General features: G+C 43.3%; 1 protein-coding gene across 3 annotated transcripts in view; it reads left to right on the top strand.

Moving 5' to 3' along the window:
- The window catches only part of KCNJ6 (potassium inwardly rectifying channel subfamily J member 6), a 143,337-nt gene that overhangs the window by 93,659 nt on the left and 29,592 nt on the right, over nt 1-20,086 (top strand). Inside the window, exons 1-2 of one of the 3 annotated variants that reach the window (XM_042021320.1) lie at nt 12,998-13,159; nt 14,388-15,308. In XM_042021320.1, coding sequence (XP_041877254.1) covers nt 14,411-15,308 — 898 coding nt within the window. In that variant the 5' untranslated portion in view covers nt 12,998-13,159; nt 14,388-14,410. Of the gene's footprint in view, nt 1-12,997; nt 13,160-14,380; nt 15,309-20,086 lie in introns of those variants that run through there. The other 2 variants (XM_042021319.1, XM_042021318.1) reach the window with 2 other exon arrangements.

The raw sequence follows: 20,086 nt of genomic DNA, 5'->3' as shown, positions 1-20,086 counted from the left end.
GCTTTCCTTAGCATCTGTTTGATGGCCTGTTCCACTAGACTGGGTTGCTCCAAGCTCCATCCAACCTGGCCTGGAAAACTTCATCCTGGACAAAGAGAAGGAAGTTACAGCTCAAAGTTTTGCCACCAGATTTAAAAGGAATTAAACACAAATACTCTGGGTAACACCACAAAATCTATCTCACCCTATGAACAAACTCACACAAGGCTGGATCCTGCAAATTCTTTCCTGTCACCCCTCAAGTACAAATACAGTCCCTTCTCTCTGTTGCTGTAGTGCCTCCTTCCTTCCTCCTTCCTCCTTTTTCCTTCTTCCTTCCTCCTTCCTCCTTCATTTTTCCTTCCTCCTTCCTTCTTCCTTTTTCCTTCCTCCTTCCTCCTTCTTCCTTCTTCCTTCTTCCTTTTTCCTTCCTCCTTCTTCCTTCTTCCTTCTTCCTTCTTCCTTCCTCCTTCTTCCTTCCTCCTTCCTCCTTCCTCCTTCCTCCTTCCTCCTTCCTCCTTTCTCTTTCCTCCTTCTTCCTTTTTCCTTCCTCCTTCCTCCTTCTTCCTTCTTCCTTCTTCCTTCTTCCTTCTTCCTTTTTCCTTCCTCCTTCGTCCTTCCTCACCAACTGCTTCTCTTCACTTTCTCTTTCTCCCTGCTAAAACACACACATGCCAATCCCAAATATTTCACTCAGCCCACCATTCCCCTACATCTTGGACATTCCAACATCCTCATTTCTTTCCCACACATCCATGGCCTCTGATGCTTCAATGCACACCAGGATAGCACAACTAGACCTCCAGGGAAGGCCCTTTAAAGCTTTTGCCATGTCACTAAAAATCACACCAGGTGCCCTTCTGCCATGGAACATGGTCTCATCTAGAAGAACTCACTTGCAACTTGTCCATATTGAGAAAGTCTGAGTGTCTACAAAGCTGCCAGTCCCACCTTCACACCAGTCAGGTGGGCTCTCATGGTGCTTGGGCACCAGAGAGGGCAGAAAACCCCATCAGTCCCTTCAGGTGGAACATCAGGAGGAATTTCTTCCTCGAAAGGGAGGTCAGGCCTTGGCAGGGGCTGCCCAGGGAGGTTTGGAGTGCCCATCCCTGGAGGTGTCCAGGGAAGGCCTGGACATGGCACTCAGTGCTCTGGGCTGGGGACAAGGTGGGCATTGGGCACAGCTGGGACTTGATGTCCTTGGAAGTCTTTTCCAGCCTCAGAGATTCTGGGATTCTGTGATCATGCCTCGCAAAGCATTTCCCTTGTGCCACTGGCCTCCACCTCATGGATGGGCCTTTGGGTTATCAAAAAATGGTCTAGTGAGTAATCTTTAAAAAGAAGAAAACCAGAAACCTTCCCAACACACAGGCTAATTTGTTTGCAAATGTTCAAACCTTATTTCATGCACTGAAAGCTGCTCTGAAGCAGCCAATGTCTATTTTTACCACCTCAGTTCTCCATTTAATTTTGGGTTTGGATGCACAAGAAGCGTGTTCTCATTACCAGTCGATTCATTTATCAAAAGCTGCCCTCCGTGGGCTCAATACTTTTGTTTACTGTTTTCTCATTGAAAGGTCAGCTCCTTTACCAACTACTTCTTTAAGTGAGTCTGTACCTGTCTAAGAAAGACACGAAATTCACATTTTAGTGCAGCGCTAATTCCTTGTCTCACGTAGCAGCTCTAACAAGACCAATCTGTATTTCTGCTGTCCGTGGCCACATCCCTGAAAGGCAGCTCCCTCATTTCACTTTCCCTACACATCTCAGGAGAGATGGAAAGAGCAGAAACTCCCCTTTTTCTCTCAAGATCTGAAGGCTACGAAAGCTTTGAATTATTTGTGCTGCTGCTGAGCTTTGCCAGCTCCAGTAAGGGTGGACGGGCTTTACAGGCTGAATGTACCATCAAAAATCTCAGTTCTTTAAAAAAAATAACACCAGTGCAGCCTGTTCTGGTGAGATCCATCCACAGAAATAAAACATAATTCCACAATATCACTTCATTTTTATGTTAAACTCTCCATTCAGCCACCCAGAATCAAAGGCCATCAAGACTCCCTCAGATATATGCAAGAAATTGGATGTTGCAATCTGGGATAACGGGAGAGTCCAGCACTGCCAAGTCTTTCTACTTTTTCCAAAAGATTTCAGTTAGCCCTCAAAGGACCTTATTTTTAGAGAGGAAACTGGTGACTCGTGCATGGAAAAATCCTGGGGAATGATGGATTATTTTTAGCCAGATTAGAAAAACCTACAGGAAAAATCAAGGGCAATCAAAAAGTCTTTTATACTTTTTAGCAAAGTAAGAAAAACAAGCAGAAAATCCCTACTTCACCCAAAATAGGGATTACAGAGTTTTTCATATAATCCCTCCATTCTGAGTTTATTTAGTCCTTCTGAACAACTTTGTTTCCTAAAGTTGGGTAAAATATTACTGTGAAAAAGAAGTGCAAATCTGAATTATGAAACTGTTGTTAAAAGTACCAAAACTTCAGCATTTTGCACCCAAAATAGCACCTTTTTGAAAGCCTGAAATTCAATGTATTTTCCCTTATAAAATATTTTGGAAAATGCTGTTGGTCAAATCAAATTCAATTTACAAAAAATGTTTCCTTGCTTCTAATTCTTTTTTTTTCTCTGCTTATATCCGTATAGAAAAAGATAATGGCAATTAGAGCAATTATAGCAATTTCACAGCAACTCCTTTGAGATTTTTTCAAATAAATTTATAGACCTATTTACTTTATTATGTAGCTTAAGTGAACTAGCACAGTAAATGGTAATTTAGACACCACTGAATTGCTTATTTCAAGACAAAATGTTGCTATTTGTTAGCATGGAAAGATTTTTTTTTTTTGGTGGTGGTTTTAACTTCTATTTCTACTCTTGTTGGGGCTGACATAGTCCCTGCCTGAATACATCTTTGAACAACTTCTTACGTGTAAAATGGGTATAAAATCCTGTGGAGCTGATGCTCATTGCAGAAAAAATATGAGGTTTTTCATTCAGATTAAACAAAAGTAAGCAAAAATCTGGATTGAAACCAAACATATGTTTACTCAACCTTTTACTTAAAAATAAAAAGCACGAGTTGAGCCAGCTTTATTTTCTTGCACTTCAATTGTTTTGTGGACAAACCCCCAAAGTCTGACCTAAACTGAGCTGTTGTTGAAGGTGGAAGTCCCTGTATGGAAAATGAGGATCAGGCAGATGCAGCCTGGAAAATCCAAGCACACAAAGCAGGAGCAGGGGTTTCTCCTTTTGAAGAGACTTCACAGGGACATGGAGTGGAATAGTGAGTTGAAAAAATATTTGACTGGAGCTTTGGGAGCAGCAGCATTTATGGAAACAAAAGAAACATTTCTTGTAGCTCGCTCTTGTAGAGATGGATTTCTTGGCGTCCAACGGTGTGGTTAACTCAGCCTGTTTTCATGACTTTGGTAGGAATTTAGTATTTCTGAGGGCTCCAAAATCTCACTGAAGATCTGAAAGAGATCTAAAAGCCTAAATACCAACCACAGTTTCAAAAGTGATTCAGAGGAGGCCAGACAGGGTGATGGATAAGGCTCATTTCCTTAGGAAACATTGCTAAAGTACCATTCTGAACTTACCAGTTCCAGGTTATCAAAACACCACAGCCTGAAACAAAACATTGACTCAGCTGAAATTAAGGAGGTTTTAAAAAATTTCTTTTTTCTAAATGCCACTTCCAGCCTGATTTCTCAGTTTGGGTTTTTTTTTTTTCCCTTCAGTCTATAAACTGCACAAAAGGGGAAATCATCAGCAAGAAACAAGGTCTTTGTATTTCACCGTGACTTTTTTTGGCAGGGAAAAGGGATGAAGGCAGTGATGGCCTAATTATTTAGCTTAAAGAAAGCAGCCAAAATCCCAGTATCACCTGCAAAAATGGTTAAGGAGCAGCATGGAAAGAACATGAGAGCTGTTGAGATAAACTCATTTTAAGAGGGGTAATTGCCTGGCCCCTGAGATATTATTTGAGGCAACATTTGGATGGCAGAGTTTGGGTTTGTATCTTAGGCCAAATGAGCCAACACTTAACCAGCAGAAATCTGTGCACATCCACCAAGTCACCACCAAGAGGGACAGCAGCAGCCACAGAAATGTTGTTTCCCTGGCATCCATGTGAAACATTTCAGTAGTTTTTCTCCTCAAGTGCATAAAAATTAAAATCCTGCATGATTTTTGTAAAGGAGGAGCAGGAAATAGAAGCTCACCTGAAATAGAAGCAAAAGCCATCAAAATCCTCCTTTGACTGCAGGGAAGTTGTCAAGAAAGAAATCTCCATTACCAGATTAAAAAAAATAATTATAATTTCTGCCTGTTTCAATTTTTCCAGTCTTTTCAACCCCTTCTTTAGCTTTGTGCAACAGTAATAGCAGCAAGAAAACCAATATGCTTGGGCAACATCTGTGACCTGGGGGCAGCAAGTTTGGATGGAAACTGAGTGAGGAAAAGAAAATCATTTCAGGAGGGAAGTTTCTGGCATTTTTTCATTTTTCTTTCAAGAATTGGAAGGCAGGAGGAATCACATATCTGTGCTTCAAAGTCATTCTGTCCCCTGTAGTTCATAATTTTGGGGGAAAAAAACCCAGAGCAATTGACAGTTCTTCATAACCCAAACACATCTCTTTACCAGTGGGATTTGCTCTGTTCTCCCAAAATTTTGCTGCCCAAGGAAGCTGAAAAATCAGTGTCAAAGTACAGTCAGGAGTGTGTAAATATTTGCTTTGCACTGTAGCAAACCCACACCCGACCCAGGGTGCCAATGCCGGAGCTTTCCCCAGCCAGTGACCACCCTGACCTAGGGAAAGGTAATTCAGTGCAAACAATGTTTTGCAGAGCAAAAGTGAACACTTTTAAAGTCATCTGGGATCCTCTCACCTTAAATTGATCAGATCCAAGCTCTCTACCATCATATGAAGTCTTCTGCTCCTGGTAGGAAAGTGCTAGAAGCTCTTGGCCTTGGTCTGCAGCCTTAGACCATTGCATAAGTTATGGGTTTCACTCGACTGCTTCAGCATCTTGCTTGAATCAAGTCCTTCCTTCTGACCAAAAATATTCCTCTCCATCATTCCTCTGCCTTATATTTATGAGAGTTCATTGATCAAAGCAAAGAAGCTGTCAGAGTGTGTTGTGCAGCAGTCAAGGTGGTTCCAGCACCTGCCCAAGGAGCTCTATGAATATTCAGGCACAAGGCTGCCTCAAGGTTGTTCAGCAATGCAGGAAAATACTGAATTTGGCTATGCCAAGGATGAAGATTCAAGTGAAAACACCCTGACTTCAGGGAGGGGAGGGAAAAAAGGACAGGAACTGAGTTGGGATAGGAAACAGCAAGGAGAGAGGGGCTGCCTTTTCCTGCCAACATGAAAATTGGTGACAACAGCTCTTCTGAGAGAGTGCATTTCTCTCCTCTCTCATGAGCTAACTGGACAGACAGACTTTGACAAGCTGCCTGCCTTGATTTCCAAGCTTTTCCCATGCTGGAACATGCACCAGCCCCACCAGCAAGCTGACTCCATCTCCAATGTTAAATAAAACCAGGAATTGTTCTGCAGCCTTGAGACCAAGCAGTACAGGATGCCCTGCTGCAGAGCACCTGGCCCTGAGTCTTGTGGGGACTTTCTCTTGGGTTTAGGGCATAACTTGTTTATTAATAGTGACCTTTTTCCTCTTCAATTTCTCTGGAACAAGGTGAGGTCTGTGTTGCAGACCAGGGGTTTGTGTTGCTTTAAGCAGGGGTGGGATGGGAGCCTGTGGAGGTGTCTGAGGGAGCAAAGGTGGAATGGTGTTGGCAGATAAGAGTGAAAAAAGCCAAATCCGATTCAGTCTCATCCATGCTGCTGAATGGGAGCACATCCTGTCTCCCAAACCCTTCCCAGGTATTTTCTCAGAGCACTAATTGGGCCAAAGCCAAAACAATCAGTTTGCTAAATTAGCAGTGCAATCACCACTGGACAGGGCAGCCAAACTCCTATTTACGCTTCCAGAAACAACCAGGAGAACACCCCAGGTATCAGAGATATCACAAGTGCAGAATTAAATGAGTCAGGCTTATCCATATGAAATATTTGGGTCAGAATTATCTACACAAAATAGCTCAGCTGATCAGCTCATTTTTGTTCCCAGAGTTTTCATCTGGGAAAATTTTAATGGGGAAAAAATCTGGAGAATCTCATCTCACAAAAGTTGGGAATACTCATTTTCCATGTAATCAGTAAAGAGAATACATGGAGGAATCAGCATTTAACCAGCCCTCAACTTCTCTGGAAGGCTGAGCTCAGATTTGAAAAAGAAGCTGAAGAGAAGATGAAGTCCTCCTTTCTCAGAGGTGCAGAGGGAAGAACAAAGAGCGATGGACACAAGATGCAGGGAAGGGAATTCCAACAGGATGCAAACAAAGCAAAAAGAAGTCCTCAATGTGAGAGAGAAAGTGCTGAGACAGGGCCCAGAGAGGCTGTGGACACTCCCAACCTCGACCCAGAGCAGAGTAACCCAATTTTCAGAGAATCAGAATCCCTGAGGTTGGAAAAGGCCTCCAAGAAATCCAAGCTGTGCCCAATGCCCACCTTGTCCCCAGCCCAGAGCACTGAGTGCCACCTCCAGCCCTTCCTGGGACACCTCCAGGGATGGGCACTCCAAACCTCCCTGGCCACTCCATGGAAGTTGGTTCTGTGTTGAGCAGCGCATTGAAACCTTTAGAGGTTCCTTGCAACCCAGAATATTCACTGATTTAAGCAGATTTTGAATTAATTGATTGATTATTTTTAGCAGTTAAAGCATATAAACACAGTTTAAAGCTGGTAACAATAAGGTCAATACAGGTCTTTCATGCTTTCTCCTTTTCCTGGTACACCCCACAGAGAAGAAAAGCTTGGTTCTTAGTAAACCTCTGAAGAAATAGTGCAATAGTACAAAAATTTTGGTATCTGGACATGTGATAGCAACTGGCAGGAATAACTGGGGTTGAGTAACTGGAAAAAGAAGTCTCAGGGGTCACATCAGACAAGGACACCTTGCAGCAAGTCAGGGAACACGTCTGACTTAGAGGCACCAGGAGGCAAATGTGTGGCCAGGATTTGCAGCTGCTGAGGCCTGTCAGCACCATGCTCAGTGATCCCTGTTATCCCTCTGGCAGCACCTGGCACTCGTTTGGCACATGGAAATACCAGAGAAGAGCCCAGCTCTGGTGTTGCTGGGTGGCACAGTTCAGGTTGGGACACCTGGGCTGTCTCTGCTGCTGCCCTTGCTGCCTTGCTGGCAGCAGCACTGACAATATTGAGCGTTTTTCAAGTGTAAAAAAGGCTTTTTCTCTGCTTTGTCACCTTCTCAGATGAAACAGGGCTCTAAGGTTGTGGATAGGACAAGGACATTACGGAATCATGGAATCACAGAATGGTTTGGGTTGGTAGGGGCCTTAAAGATCATCCAGTTCCATGGGCAGGGAACCTTCCCCTAGACCAGGTTGCTCCAAACCCTGTCCAACCTGGCCCTGGACACAGAAATACCTGCTCTGAAGCTCCAGCTTAAGCTTTTCTGGGAGCCAAAGACCTGGTAAAAGACTAATCAGACAGGAAATGTCTCCTTATTCCAGAGATCTGTGTTCAGTGCCAGGCAGTAGAGATGGCTCTGAATAAACACTGACTCCAAGAGCTCAGACTTCAGGTAGCAAACAAGTTTCATCATCCAGTTTGGGACCCACAGCCTCATGAAAGGCTGAAGATGTTTATAATGAACTGTGTCTGCACATCTTTGCAGGTTCACAACGTGCAGCCTTTTTACATTGCCCCATAAATGTTGCCAAGCCAGGGCTGTTTGGCTTCCCCGTGATTCAAATGAAGATAAATTTAGCAAAGCAGATGTAAAAACAGCATTCTGGAGCCTTCAGTGGTAAATTCTGCAATGAAGTTGGTTAGAATCCAAGACAAAAACTACAAGGTCAAATGACTACCAAAAATGGAGTCGTATTTTTCAATTTCAGTTACCAGCTTCATTTTCCACCCTCCACAATAAAAGGGCCAAGAATCAGAAGTGAATGGAAATGTTTGTGCTGCAGAGACACAAAGTGTTACTCAGACTGATTTCTTGCAGCTGTACAGGCTTAAAAGAAATGAAAATAGTAGAACATTATTTTTATCAAGTGGGATTGGAAGGCAGTGATGAAGCAGGTAATGTGAAAAAACAAAGTATCATCTCTACAGTCTCTTTTCTAATCATAAATATATCTCATCTCATGTCCTTTTTAGTGAAAGCTGCTGCTGAAATAAACCTCAGTCACACGCATGCTCCCTCTGAAATTAGATTTATGATTCCATGGGTGCAAAGAAGTAATTTGGGTCCTGAAGAGATTTGCCAAGTCAGTGTTTATTGAGCACTCCAACCTCTCAAAGCGAGGCCTAGCAATGCTTCCAGCTGAGTGAATAGACAATCTTGCATTGATTTCAACAGTGCAGGACCAGATCCTAATTCCTTTCTTTTTCAGGAAAAAGGATCTGTGTTCTGTGATAATGATTGCTTACAGTTGCTAGCTGATCATAAAAGGCTCCACTTTTTTCTCTAAACAAGACTCTTTCTCCTCATATCTGGAGTGATGATGGCTCCTTGCAGTGTGGATTATCTGGCTGGGCTCATCCCACAGACAAATCCCCCTCTATTCCCAGAATTCCTGTGTTCCTGTGCCCCTCTGTGCTCATCACAAACGAGATTTTGCAGAGCTCTGAAACAAAAACCAGCCACAGATGAGGCAAAGCATTCCAAAATCTCTGCTTCCCTTCTCTGACTTCTTCCATTGCCAGCAAGAGGAGAAACAGAATTACCTGGATTTAGGGTGTTGAAGGCTACAAGAAATTCCTTGTGCTGTGCAAAGCCCAACAACCCCACAGAGGGAACCCAAACAGCCACTAGGTACTGCCAAATACTCCACAGCTGGATGCAGTGCCAGGGAGGTTTGGGAGCACAGCAAACAAGAGGTGAAACACTCAAGGCTTCCCAAAAGTCAAACTTGGACCTTAGAGATGCAAACACCTGCTTCACTTAAAAGTGGCCCTCATCCCAGCAGGAAGTGGGGAATGCAGACAGGAATGGCAGTGTCTGCTCAACACATCTGTCTACATGCAGCAAAGCCCATGAGAGCGATTTTTAGATTGTAAATGATTTTGGAAATCAGGGCATTTTCAATGAATCTGCACACAAAGTGTTCACAACTGTGTTACGAGAGTTAAAATCACTAAATTACAGTGGAACATCCACAGAACTTTCTGAGTCAGCTTCTGTTACAGAAAGGTCAGTTATAATTTGCAATATTCTTCGTTGAAACTCCTCATTATTTTACAGATCATACACAACCAAAATAGGCTTCCAGTACTTAAATTGGACAAGCAGGCCCTTTACATTCCTCCTTTTGCTTTGCATTTGCACAGCAGCACAACAAGATCTACCAAAATACGCCAAAAATCACATTTTTGATGAAAAAATGATTGCTTAAGGGTTATATTGATGTGTTACATTCACAGCCTCAAAGAGAGAGAGCATGTCCTGCACAGCTCTTTTGTTGTTGACACTGGTTTCGTGTTGTTCTACAGGCTCTAAATAAAAATATGGGCATGGAAGAACGGGATTGTGCCTTTCCAGTGCTGCTTTGGAGTAGACAAGAACATGACAACAACATTTGCTGCAATTTTACTGGAAAATAAAATGTTCTGAGCACTGGCACACAACCCCCTGCAGGGTGAAATTTCTAGAAAAGCCCTTGGCATGGTTTGGACCAGTGCAGAACTGAGGACACACAATTCCTGGCTCCATTTCAGGACACAGATTATTCCTGTTTGGCAGATTGTACGACACTAACCTGCCTGGAAAACAATTGGAGTTCAATAATCCAAGTGTGGGCTGCACCCTCCTTACCCTCCACGCTAAATAATAGGCCTGGGCACACTTAATTTGCTAAATTGGCCACAGCCAGGACACAAGTGAACTATTCAGGGACTTATTTAGGAGAACTCCTTGTCATTTGCTGGGAAATTAAACAAATCACTGAAATCTCCTATGTCTTGTAGGTTTTGCCTAAGAGAGTAACCAAAGCAGATCCTTTGAACAGAATCCCTTAAATTGGCTCGTTACCTGGCTGTTGTGTTCAAACAAACATAATGTTTACTGGGAGAGGAGGAAGAGTTCAGAAACACCTTTTTTTCTCTTGTTCAGTGCAGATTAATAATATGTATATATTTTTGTCAGGAAGAAAAGCAGAGAGAGCAAAAATAGCTCTCAAGTGAGGCTGCTGCTACTCACTCCCCTGTTCCTGGATCCATGACAGCCATTATGTAACCAATAGGAAAATTGGATGGAATAAACAGCAGAAGTTAATTGGGTTGATACCAAGTAAAAATATAATTAGTTAAAGTATTTTGTGGCAGAGTCACTGACAGTATGTGGCTGTGCCTCAGCCTCAGTGGTGAACAGGGATCCTGCCATGTGTTTAAAACTTATTCATCAAGCGTTTCCATGGAAACACACAGATGCATAATCTTTGGATCACTTATTGAGTCTTTCATTAGTAAATTTGCAGATGACACTAAGCTGGGAGCTTGTGTCGATCTATTGGAAGGAAGGAGGGCTCTGCAGAGAGACTTGGATCGATTGGATGGATGGGCAGAGTCCAACAGGATGAAGTTTAATAAGTCCAGGTGCCAAGTTCTGCATTTTGGCCACAAAAATCCCCAACAACGTTACAAGCTGGGGACGGTGTGGCTGGACAGTGTCTGGGCAGAAAGGGACCTGGGGGTGCTGGTCAACAGCGACTGAACATGAGCCAGCAGTGTGCCCAGGTGGCCAAGAAGACCAATGGCATCCTGGCCTGCATTAGGAACTGTGTGGCCAGCAGGAGCAGGGAGGTCATTCTTCCCCTGTACTCGGCACTGGTGAGGCCACCCCTCGAGTGCTGTGTCCAGTTCTGGGCCCCTCAGTTCAGGAAGATGATGAGATGCTTGAGTGTGTCCAGAGGAGGGCAACAAGGTTGGTGAGGGGCTTGGAACACAAGCCCTGTGAGGAACAATTGAGGGAACTGGGATTGTTTAGCCTGGAGAAAAGGAGACTCAGAGGTGACCTCATAACTCTCTACAACTCCCTGAAAGGAGGCTGCAGACAGGAGGGGGTTGGTCTCTTCCACCAGGCAGCAACTGACAGAACAAGAGGACACTGTCTCAGCTGCGTCAAGGAAGGTAGAGGTTGGATGTTAGGAAAAAGTTGTTCACAGAAAGAATGATAAAGTACTGCAATGGTCTGCCCAGGGAGGTGGTAGAGTCACCATCTCTGGATGTGTTTAAAAAAAGACTGGGCATGGCACTTGGTGCCATAGTCTAGTTGAGGTGTTAGGGCATGGGTTGGACTCAAAAGTCTTGGAGGTCTCTTCCAACCTCGTATTTCTGTGTGATATATATCTGTGTGTGATATTTCAGGAATTGCTGCTCCCAAGGTTCACTCTGGAGTGAGAACTCAGTCCAGGAGAGGGTAACAAACTGTGATTCTGATCTAGAAACCTCTCCACAAAGGAATTCATTCATAGCAGGATTGGGTGAGGGAAAGAAGGAAAGGGCATCTTGCAAAAAAAAAGAGAAAAAGACAAAAAACTTGACCTTAATTTTTCCTCTAAGAGACTGAGAGTTGAGAAATGACAGCACTGGGAAGAGCCTGGAGAGTTTATAAACAGCCAGATGCCCCCAGGAAGATGGAAATGTCTGTAAGAGTGTCAAATAAATGCTGTAATGGGAGAGACTTTGGTTAAACACTGGGTTTGGTTGTCCAAAGCTGCCCCCTTACAAAGCCAGATGAGAATTAGCTCAACTACAACCTCTCCAGGTTAAGAAAAACCCTTCCAGTTTGGAAGTGTCACATCCTGATCCCACTTATTGTGACAGCAGCTCCTGGCTCCTATAGAACCTATGGACACTTGACAAAATGTGGCCCTTCCCTCGTGCTGTGAGAGACGGGTCAGGCTGGTTGTGATGCACAAACCCACACAAAGCGTTTGGAAAGCATCAGTAAAACTTTGCTGTGTGAATAAAAGGTGCTTTGCTGCTCAAAGTACTTCCACAGGAAATAAACTCTGCATGCAAAGCAGGAGCCGTGTGGTGGGAGGGCAGCCCTGGATGTCCCTTCACGTTCCTCCTGCTGCCAGGAATAAAATCAGCACCTGGGTCCCCTCCCAGGATAATTTCTGGTAAGAGATGCTCAGACAGGGAGGTTTGGGATGTGGTTCCCTTCAACAGCAGGGCCAGGAGGAAGGAATATTCTCAAAACCAACAGGACTCTTCCACTCATGGTCTCTGGGTCCATGCCAGGCTCTGACTGGGAGGGGAAAGCAAATTATTCATAATGCCTGAAAGATAATGAACCCCATTATATCAGCATTAGTAGTTTAACATAAAGCCTCAAAAGCCAGAGCCTTCATAGGTTGTTCATAATTATTTGAGGATTCTGTTGCTGCAGTGATATGATAACTCCTGTGGACTGGAATTTCCTTAAGCACAACGGAGAGTTGAGCATAAAGTGGGAAGCCTTAACTTCAAATTTTCTGGCTTTGGCTTCAGTCTGCCTCACAAGGGCCTTGCAATGCCTTTTGATTGTGTTTTGTCATGCATTACCCTGCATCAGGGATAATGCAAGCAGGCACAGTGTCACTGGCTGGGGGAGTTCCTTCAGAACTGAGGGCCTTGTGACACAGCTCCCAGAGCTGCCACTGCCATCAGCCCCGATAACGCTCTCCTGAGACAGAGCAGCAAACTGAAAAGGTGACACAGGATGGGGTGCACAGCCTTATAACGTGGCATTGCTCTCAGATTCTGTGCTACTGTAGGGCTTTGAGTCTTTCTTTGAAAGAGGAGCAGATCAGGAGGAGGAACAACCAGGCTACAACCCTTTTTTTCCCCCTGGGTATTTCGATCGCCCCTAAAACTCTACAAGGGTCTGTGATCTTTCTCTACAGGGATGAACCTGCACATCTTGAAAAAGCTACAGGTGCTGTGAGAGTCCACACAGGATCTGCTGCACAGCACACATTTCTAAGAGTGAAAAATGCTTCTAGAGCCACACTGACCCACCGAGAGCAGCCCCTTGTGCAACCCTCTGTAAGGGACTGGTTCAACATCACAGCAGTGCTGCTCTTTAGGTGGGATATTGGGAAGAAATCCCTGGGAGGGTGGTGAAGCCCTAGCACAGGGTGCCCAGAGAAGCTGGGGCTGCCCCTGGATCCCTGGCAGTGCCCAAGGCCAGGCTGGACATTGGGGCTTGGAGCAGCCTGGCACAGTGGGAGGTGTCCCTGCCCATGGCAGGGGTGGCACTGGATGATTTTCCAGGTCCCTTCCCACCCAAACCAATCTGTGATTCTGTATGCAGAGTCAAGCACCTGGACAGACCCACCAAAAGACTTTTCCCTTTACAGTCTGGCAGAAGAATGACAGCAGTTAGCCAGAAGGGAAAGAATTAGGAATTCAAGAGCTGATATTCCTGCAGGAAGAAGCCCCAGAAAACAAAAGGATTTCGGTTAAAAACAACAATTACCCCAGACCTCACCATGTCCTCCATGCTAAAGACATTTGATTAAACCACTCTCCTCCTCAGTACACTCTTTTTTTTTCTCTGGCACACAACCATAATGAAGCTATTTATCTCCAAAGGCTGGGAAACTTAAGAAAAAAAAGCCCAGATCATTAGAGGACAAGGTACACTTGAATTAAAGGCCACAGGCACAGTGAATTCAAATGAAATCTGAAGTACCATAGGTTTTGCGTTGCTGGGAGAAGGACACACAATTCCCTGTCTCATTATCAGCAAGACATTGATTTTCTGTGGAAGTGTGCATGAATTGCTCTTGATGGATATTACAACTGTCCTTCAACAAGAGGAAGATTGGTTCTTTCTAAAAACTATTGGCTTTTTTTTTATAAAAAACCTCCTTCTACTTATTTAATACTTTCCCCACAGCAATGCAATTGATGGAAAAGAATAACTCAACAATAGCTCATTTTCTCTGCTCACCCCCAAGTCAATCCATTCCCTCATTTATATCTTTTATCTCCGTAAGATCTTTTTTGGTGCATAAAAAATTTCATTCATTGAACTCTAATAGGGGTGAGGGGGGGAAGGAATATCTGCTTAAACCCATCTTGCAGAATTTAAATAAGGTAGGATGTAGATAGGATGACCTGATAAGAAACGAGAGTTTGGTTTCATTTTATTTCTGTGTAGCAATAAAATGAGGGTGCCTGGAATCATTTGATTTTTGTGTTAGCAAAGAACAGGGATGATAATTTTATCGATTAACACAGGAAAAGGTTGTATATTGACTTAGAGAAATACTAAGAGGAATAACGACTTTTCCTTGTTTTCCATGGCAGCCAACGTCCTGGAAGAAGACTCAATGGAGCAGGACATCGAGAGCCCTGTCACTATCCATCAACCAAAGTTGCCCAAACAAGCTAGAGAGGATCTGCCAAAAAACATAAGCAAAGAATGTGCCAAGAGAAAAATCCAGAGGTACGTTCGGAAAGATGGGAAATGCAACGTCCACCACGGGAATGTCAGAGAGACTTACCGGTACTTGACTGACATCTTCACCACCCTGGTGGATCTCAAGTGGAGGTTCAACCTGCTGATCTTTGTCATGGTTTACACGGTGACCTGGCTCTTCTTCGGCATGATCTGGTGGCTCATTGCCTACATGCGAGGGGACATGGATCACATAGGGGACAGCACGTGGACCCCCTGCGTCAGCAACCTCAATGGGTTTGTCTCAGCCTTTTTATTCTCAATCGAGACCGAAACCACCATTGGGTACGGTTACCGGGTCATCACGGACAAGTGTCCCGAGGGAATTATCCTGCTTTTAGTGCAGTCTGTCCTAGGTTCTATCGTCAACGCCTTCATGGTTGGCTGCATGTTTGTGAAAATATCCCAACCCAAGAAGAGGGCAGAAACCTTGGTTTTTTCTACAAACGCAGTCATTTCCATGCGGGATGGAAAGCTGTGTCTGATGTTCCGAGTAGGAGACCTTAGGAATTCACACATTGTAGAGGCATCAATACGAGCCAAGTTGATCAAATCCAAACAGACAAAGGAGGGGGAATTTATACCACTCAACCAGACAGATATCAACGTAGGTTATTACACAGGGGATGATCGTCTCTTTTTGGTTTCACCACTGATCATCAGCCATGAGATTAACCAGCAGAGTCCTTTCTGGGAGATTTCCAAAGCCCAGTTGCCCAAAGAGGAGCTAGAAATTGTTGTAATCCTAGAAGGAATGGTGGAGGCAACAGGTAACATTTCTTATACTTTGTATAAGGTAAATGCTTTGATTTTAGCAAGGAAAATCAGTGGGTTTGCTTCGTTTTAAAGGAATCACTTCCACAGTTGTTACATTTGAAAAAGGCGTCCGTTCTCTGGTGAGCTTCAAAATTAAAAGCATGCCCGGTTTAATTGTCTGTTCCATCTTGCCTAACGGAATTAGTGTTGTTTCTGCTCTGTTTGGAAAATGGGATAGTATCTCTCATTTTCTAAATTTTTCACAGCATGTCACCCCGTTATTTGTCATTCTATTGCAGGAGCAGCTCAACCACAGGGACCTTGTGGGGTAAAATTGCTTAGGAAAAAGAAAAAAAAAAAAAAATCAATGCAAAACTCTGTTTGTGATTAACGTGGAAGCACCACGGTCCTGCTGCTTCCAATCACCCCTGGGTATCTGCAGAACAACTGCCAGCCCTGTGGCATTCCAAGCCTCTTTGGATCCAGTAGGAAGTCATGATGTGTTCGGCTCGCTCTCTTTTTTTTTGCATGCTTGTTTTGCTTGGTTTTTGTTTTAACTTGTAACATGGGGCTTGTTCCAGTTTAGCTCACAAAAGATCTTTGATTTTGTATTTCACTGGGGCCCCCACAGAAGCACACAGAACACTGAAAGCTGGGATGTGTAAACACGGAATGTTGTGTCACCGGAGTCTTGTGGAGATGCTGGGTGGTTGTTACCTGCAATTATGCAGCAGAACAGCAGAAATCACTTGGTGCAGAGAAAATAGTGCTTGAAATTTGCAGCAAATGCACCACTAAAATAATGTTTCTTTTTTGTATTAAAGCCAGAATTATAGGAGGGTACTTTTATCTGTGTTTTAGAAGCTGGAGGTGGTTTTTTCCCTCTTAATAACAGCATCAATACCTGAAATAAGTAAATACAATCAACACAAGGGAATGGTGATTATGAAATGAAGATTTGATGTGCTTGGGGAGGAGAAAACACTGAATATAGAAATATAAGAATGAGATTTGCCATTTTTCCCCACGACTGCAGCAAAACCCAGGGAAGTTTGAGCACGTGGATTCCACAGCTCTGACAGAGGCACAACCTTTCCAACCCTGACTCATGTTTTGCAACTGGAGCCAGGAAATAAAGAGCAGTCTCTTACTAGAACATGTGTGTGTGTTTCACACATCTATTATGTGGTGTCAGAAGAAAACTGCATTTGTCACCATATAATAAACGTGTGAGACAAAAATGGAGCAGGGGGGAAAAAAAGAAAAAACTGAAAGGAACTTGGCAGGGAATTTGAAGTGGTAAGTGCAAGGCTTCCAAATTTTCCAGGAAGTAGGTGGTACTGAAGAGAAATCAAGATGAAGTGTTTAGAGCTCCTGATCTGTGCAGTAGGCACCGAGATTTCAAACATCTGCATCACCTTTGGGTGAGACAATGAGGAAATTGCTGTTTGTTCCCTGAAACCATCCTGAGGTCTCAGAATTGCAGCTGAAGGAACTTGACATCCCAGAGGGTGGGGAGTATTTTCAGGTTTGCTGAACACTGTGTTTCCCAGCAAAATGGTTGGCAGGTAGTGGAAGAATAAAAAATGTCTCACAAAACCACCTACAAGATCAAAAGACAATATTTGTGCAGTGCAGCAAATGTAGATTTGTTATCTTAAGTCTCAACACTCTCCATTTGTGACCCCCCTTCCCTCACCTCATTTTCACCCCTGCACACCCCCAGGCTCTCCGGGGTGTCCTTTGCTGCTCTGGCTCTGACCACCTCTCCCACTCAGCCATCACCAGGCTTCACTGCAGCACAAAACCCCTCAGCCTGCTTGGGCTGGCAAAGTTGAAGATAAAAATCAAATCTGTCGTTATCTGTAACCTTTCCAGTCCATATTACGAGAGGAACTGAGTGCAGTGATTTGAAAACCCACAGAAGGTATCCAGGATTAAAGAGTTTCCCCTGCACTGGATGGGTCCATTTCCCATTTTAAACTTCTCTGTTTGGGTAGAGTCTCCTGCTGAGTGAGATATGAGCAGAGGCCATCAGATAATGTCAGAATTACCAGCACAATTTCTAGAACATATTTGTGCAGAGGTAGCTGCTTGTACCGTCCTTTGACCACATGCATCGAGTGATTTTTGTTGAAGGCACAATCAGGCCAGACTTCTGCCAAAACGAGGAATTTTCACTCTTTTAATTTACAAATATTTACAAGTTGCATCCTGGCAAACACAGAAAGCCGATTTACGCTGTCAAATCTACACATTTCCTTCTTCCACCTGATGCAGAGTGAGAGCAGCAAAGTCCAACCCCTCATTCCTGCCAACAAAGTCATGGAATACAAAATTATTAAAGTTGAAGCCAGGAAACTGTGATGTCACCTATAGCAGTGTCCTCATTTAGTGTCACTGCTGATGGATCCAAACCAAGTGAGCTCATCAGAAAAGCCACTCCTGAGTCTGACCAGGGGAAACAATCCTTTATCTATTTTCAGAGCTTCCCCACTCAGCTATACCTTCAATGAGAAATAAAATGGGAAGTGATAAGGGTAAACATTTGCTATTACTGTTGCTGATTATTGATATCATTCTGTTTAAATTTGACTGAACAGGTAAATACATTTATAATACTTTCCACCCTAAGTGCTCCAAAATCACATCTACCAATGAAACACAACTTTCTTATGGGTTGTCATGGGAAGTCAGCATGGTGTGTTAGGACAGGAAATTAAGAGCAATGCATTTTATTAAATGATGTTAAAATAATGAACCGAACTAAAATTCAGCAGAAAGTTCAAATCAAGGACCCCTTAATTCCCCATGGAAGCATTGCCATAACTTCCTGAGGTGCAAAAAGAAGTGGATGTGTCTTTACTAAGGCACATAACAAAATATTATCCCAGGGAGAATCCCTACCCCTTGGTTTTCCCATTCTTTCTACCATGAAGATCACTTTGAGGGCAGAATCTTCAGCAAGGCACTTTCCAAAAACATGAACTCAATCTGATTCCTTCATCCAGCATCATCAAACACTCAAAATAAGGCTGGTTTTTAAAAATATTTGTTACAGATCCTTTCAATATGCAATTCTCTTTATTTATTTACAACAGCATTCAAAAGTATCCCTTTGGATTCAAAGGATAAAACTTTTGCAAAGATTTTTCTCTGTGCTTTTCCTGATGGTGGTGCACAGCTCTCAAGTGTCCAAAACCACCAATTTTGGGACAACACAATCATAGTGTAAAGCACATTAGGCTGCCATGGAACCACTGAGGAGCTTTGAGGAATGGGGGGAAAAAATCCAACCAAGCTTCACCGCATTTGGAGGACACCTCTGGTATTTCCACATTTTGCAGCCCCCATTTCCCAGAGTTTTAAATTTAAAACAACCTACTAGAATTATTAGATAATAATTATTAGGAATGTTTTATGATCATTGAATCCTAGCCATAGGCTTAAAATTTTTAAGCCTTTTTCACCTGGTAAAATGCTATTTTTAAGGGAAGTCTTATCATCATAAGCAAAGTAAGTATTTTAAAAAATTAAGCAAGGCTTGCAAATGTGTAATTCTGATAAGGAAATAGACCCATGAGAAGAAATGGAAACCCTTTTAAATTTGGGATGCAAAGTGGGAAAGTCAGGTGTGGTACAATAGCAAGAGAAACTGAGAGAAAGAAACTGAGAGAGAGGAAGAGAGATGCAAAAAAAAAAAAAGGAAAAAAAGGGTGAGAAAGAAGAAAATTGTGAACAAACCTTGTGAAGTTTTATCTGGCCAGTGGGGTGCACTCAGTGACACTCTGGCAATTCCCTCTGCCTAAAAATAAACATTTCAGCATTGAACAGCACCGAGGAAAGAAAATAATCTGCACATTTGTAGCTCTCAAAAAAACAAGCAACAAAGCCAGACAGAGAACTTCAGGTTCAGAGGGATAATTTTACAAATAAACTCAGACTGGGATGCATTTATAATTCTGACACACGGGCAGCTTTGAGAGCAGCATCTGCAGAAGGCTTTACAGATACAGGAACAACCACACTTGCCAGCTGTGGAAAATATGTGTGCAAAGCAATAAAATGTTCACAGGGATGGTTATTTATTCAGTAAACAGTGCTATTGACCAGACAAACATTGTACAAAGCTGTTCCCCTCTTCACTACAGCCCCTTTGACTGACTGATTTATCGTGGGTTGGATTTCTCTGGGATGAATTGCCATATTTACCCCTTATCCTTGCCCAGTCCTAGCAAATATCTCCCTCTGATATGAATTTAAGCAGTTCCAATCCTTCAAAACCTCTCAGCAGACTTTGCTCGCTCTCCAAATAAACATTGCTGGGGTTAGAGTTTCTCACTTGAGTTTTCTACTGCTCTTCAGAGAAGAAATGCTTATCCTCTCCAACTGCTTCTTAAGGGGATGCAGGTGAAAGGAAGAAAAGCACCAGCATTTCTCCCACCTGAGTGCTTCTGCAAGACGAAGAGTGAAAGTGGATTTCATTGTGCTCCAGGGTGTGACCAAAGCACATCGACTGAAATGCAGTTTAAGCAGGGTCAGGAATAGGTGGCTAATGCTCCAAACTGGATCCTCTTCTTTTCAGGAATGATCAGAACACAAGGGCTCTCCAGTCTGCAGTTTTCCTTTCTATTTTAGGGGTTTTAACATCTCCTGGTGCTGGGTGCTAGACTTGGACAAGGTTTAACTTCTCACACATCCCCAGTTCCCTGGAGTTGCCAGCAATTCCTTTCACTTCTATCCCATTTTAGTTTTACTGATTGTAACAAACAGTTTCATTGTTATTTACTCC

The sequence above is a fragment of the Corvus kubaryi genome, unplaced genomic scaffold (assembly GCF_017639235.1).
Source record: "Corvus kubaryi isolate FWS band 111438036 unplaced genomic scaffold, C.kubaryi_AGA036_p1.0 37133, whole genome shotgun sequence".
NCBI classification, from domain to species: domain Eukaryota; kingdom Metazoa; phylum Chordata; class Aves; order Passeriformes; family Corvidae; genus Corvus; species Corvus kubaryi.
Note: the sequence above shows the minus strand (reverse complement) of the source record. Positions and strands in the feature narration are given on the sequence as shown.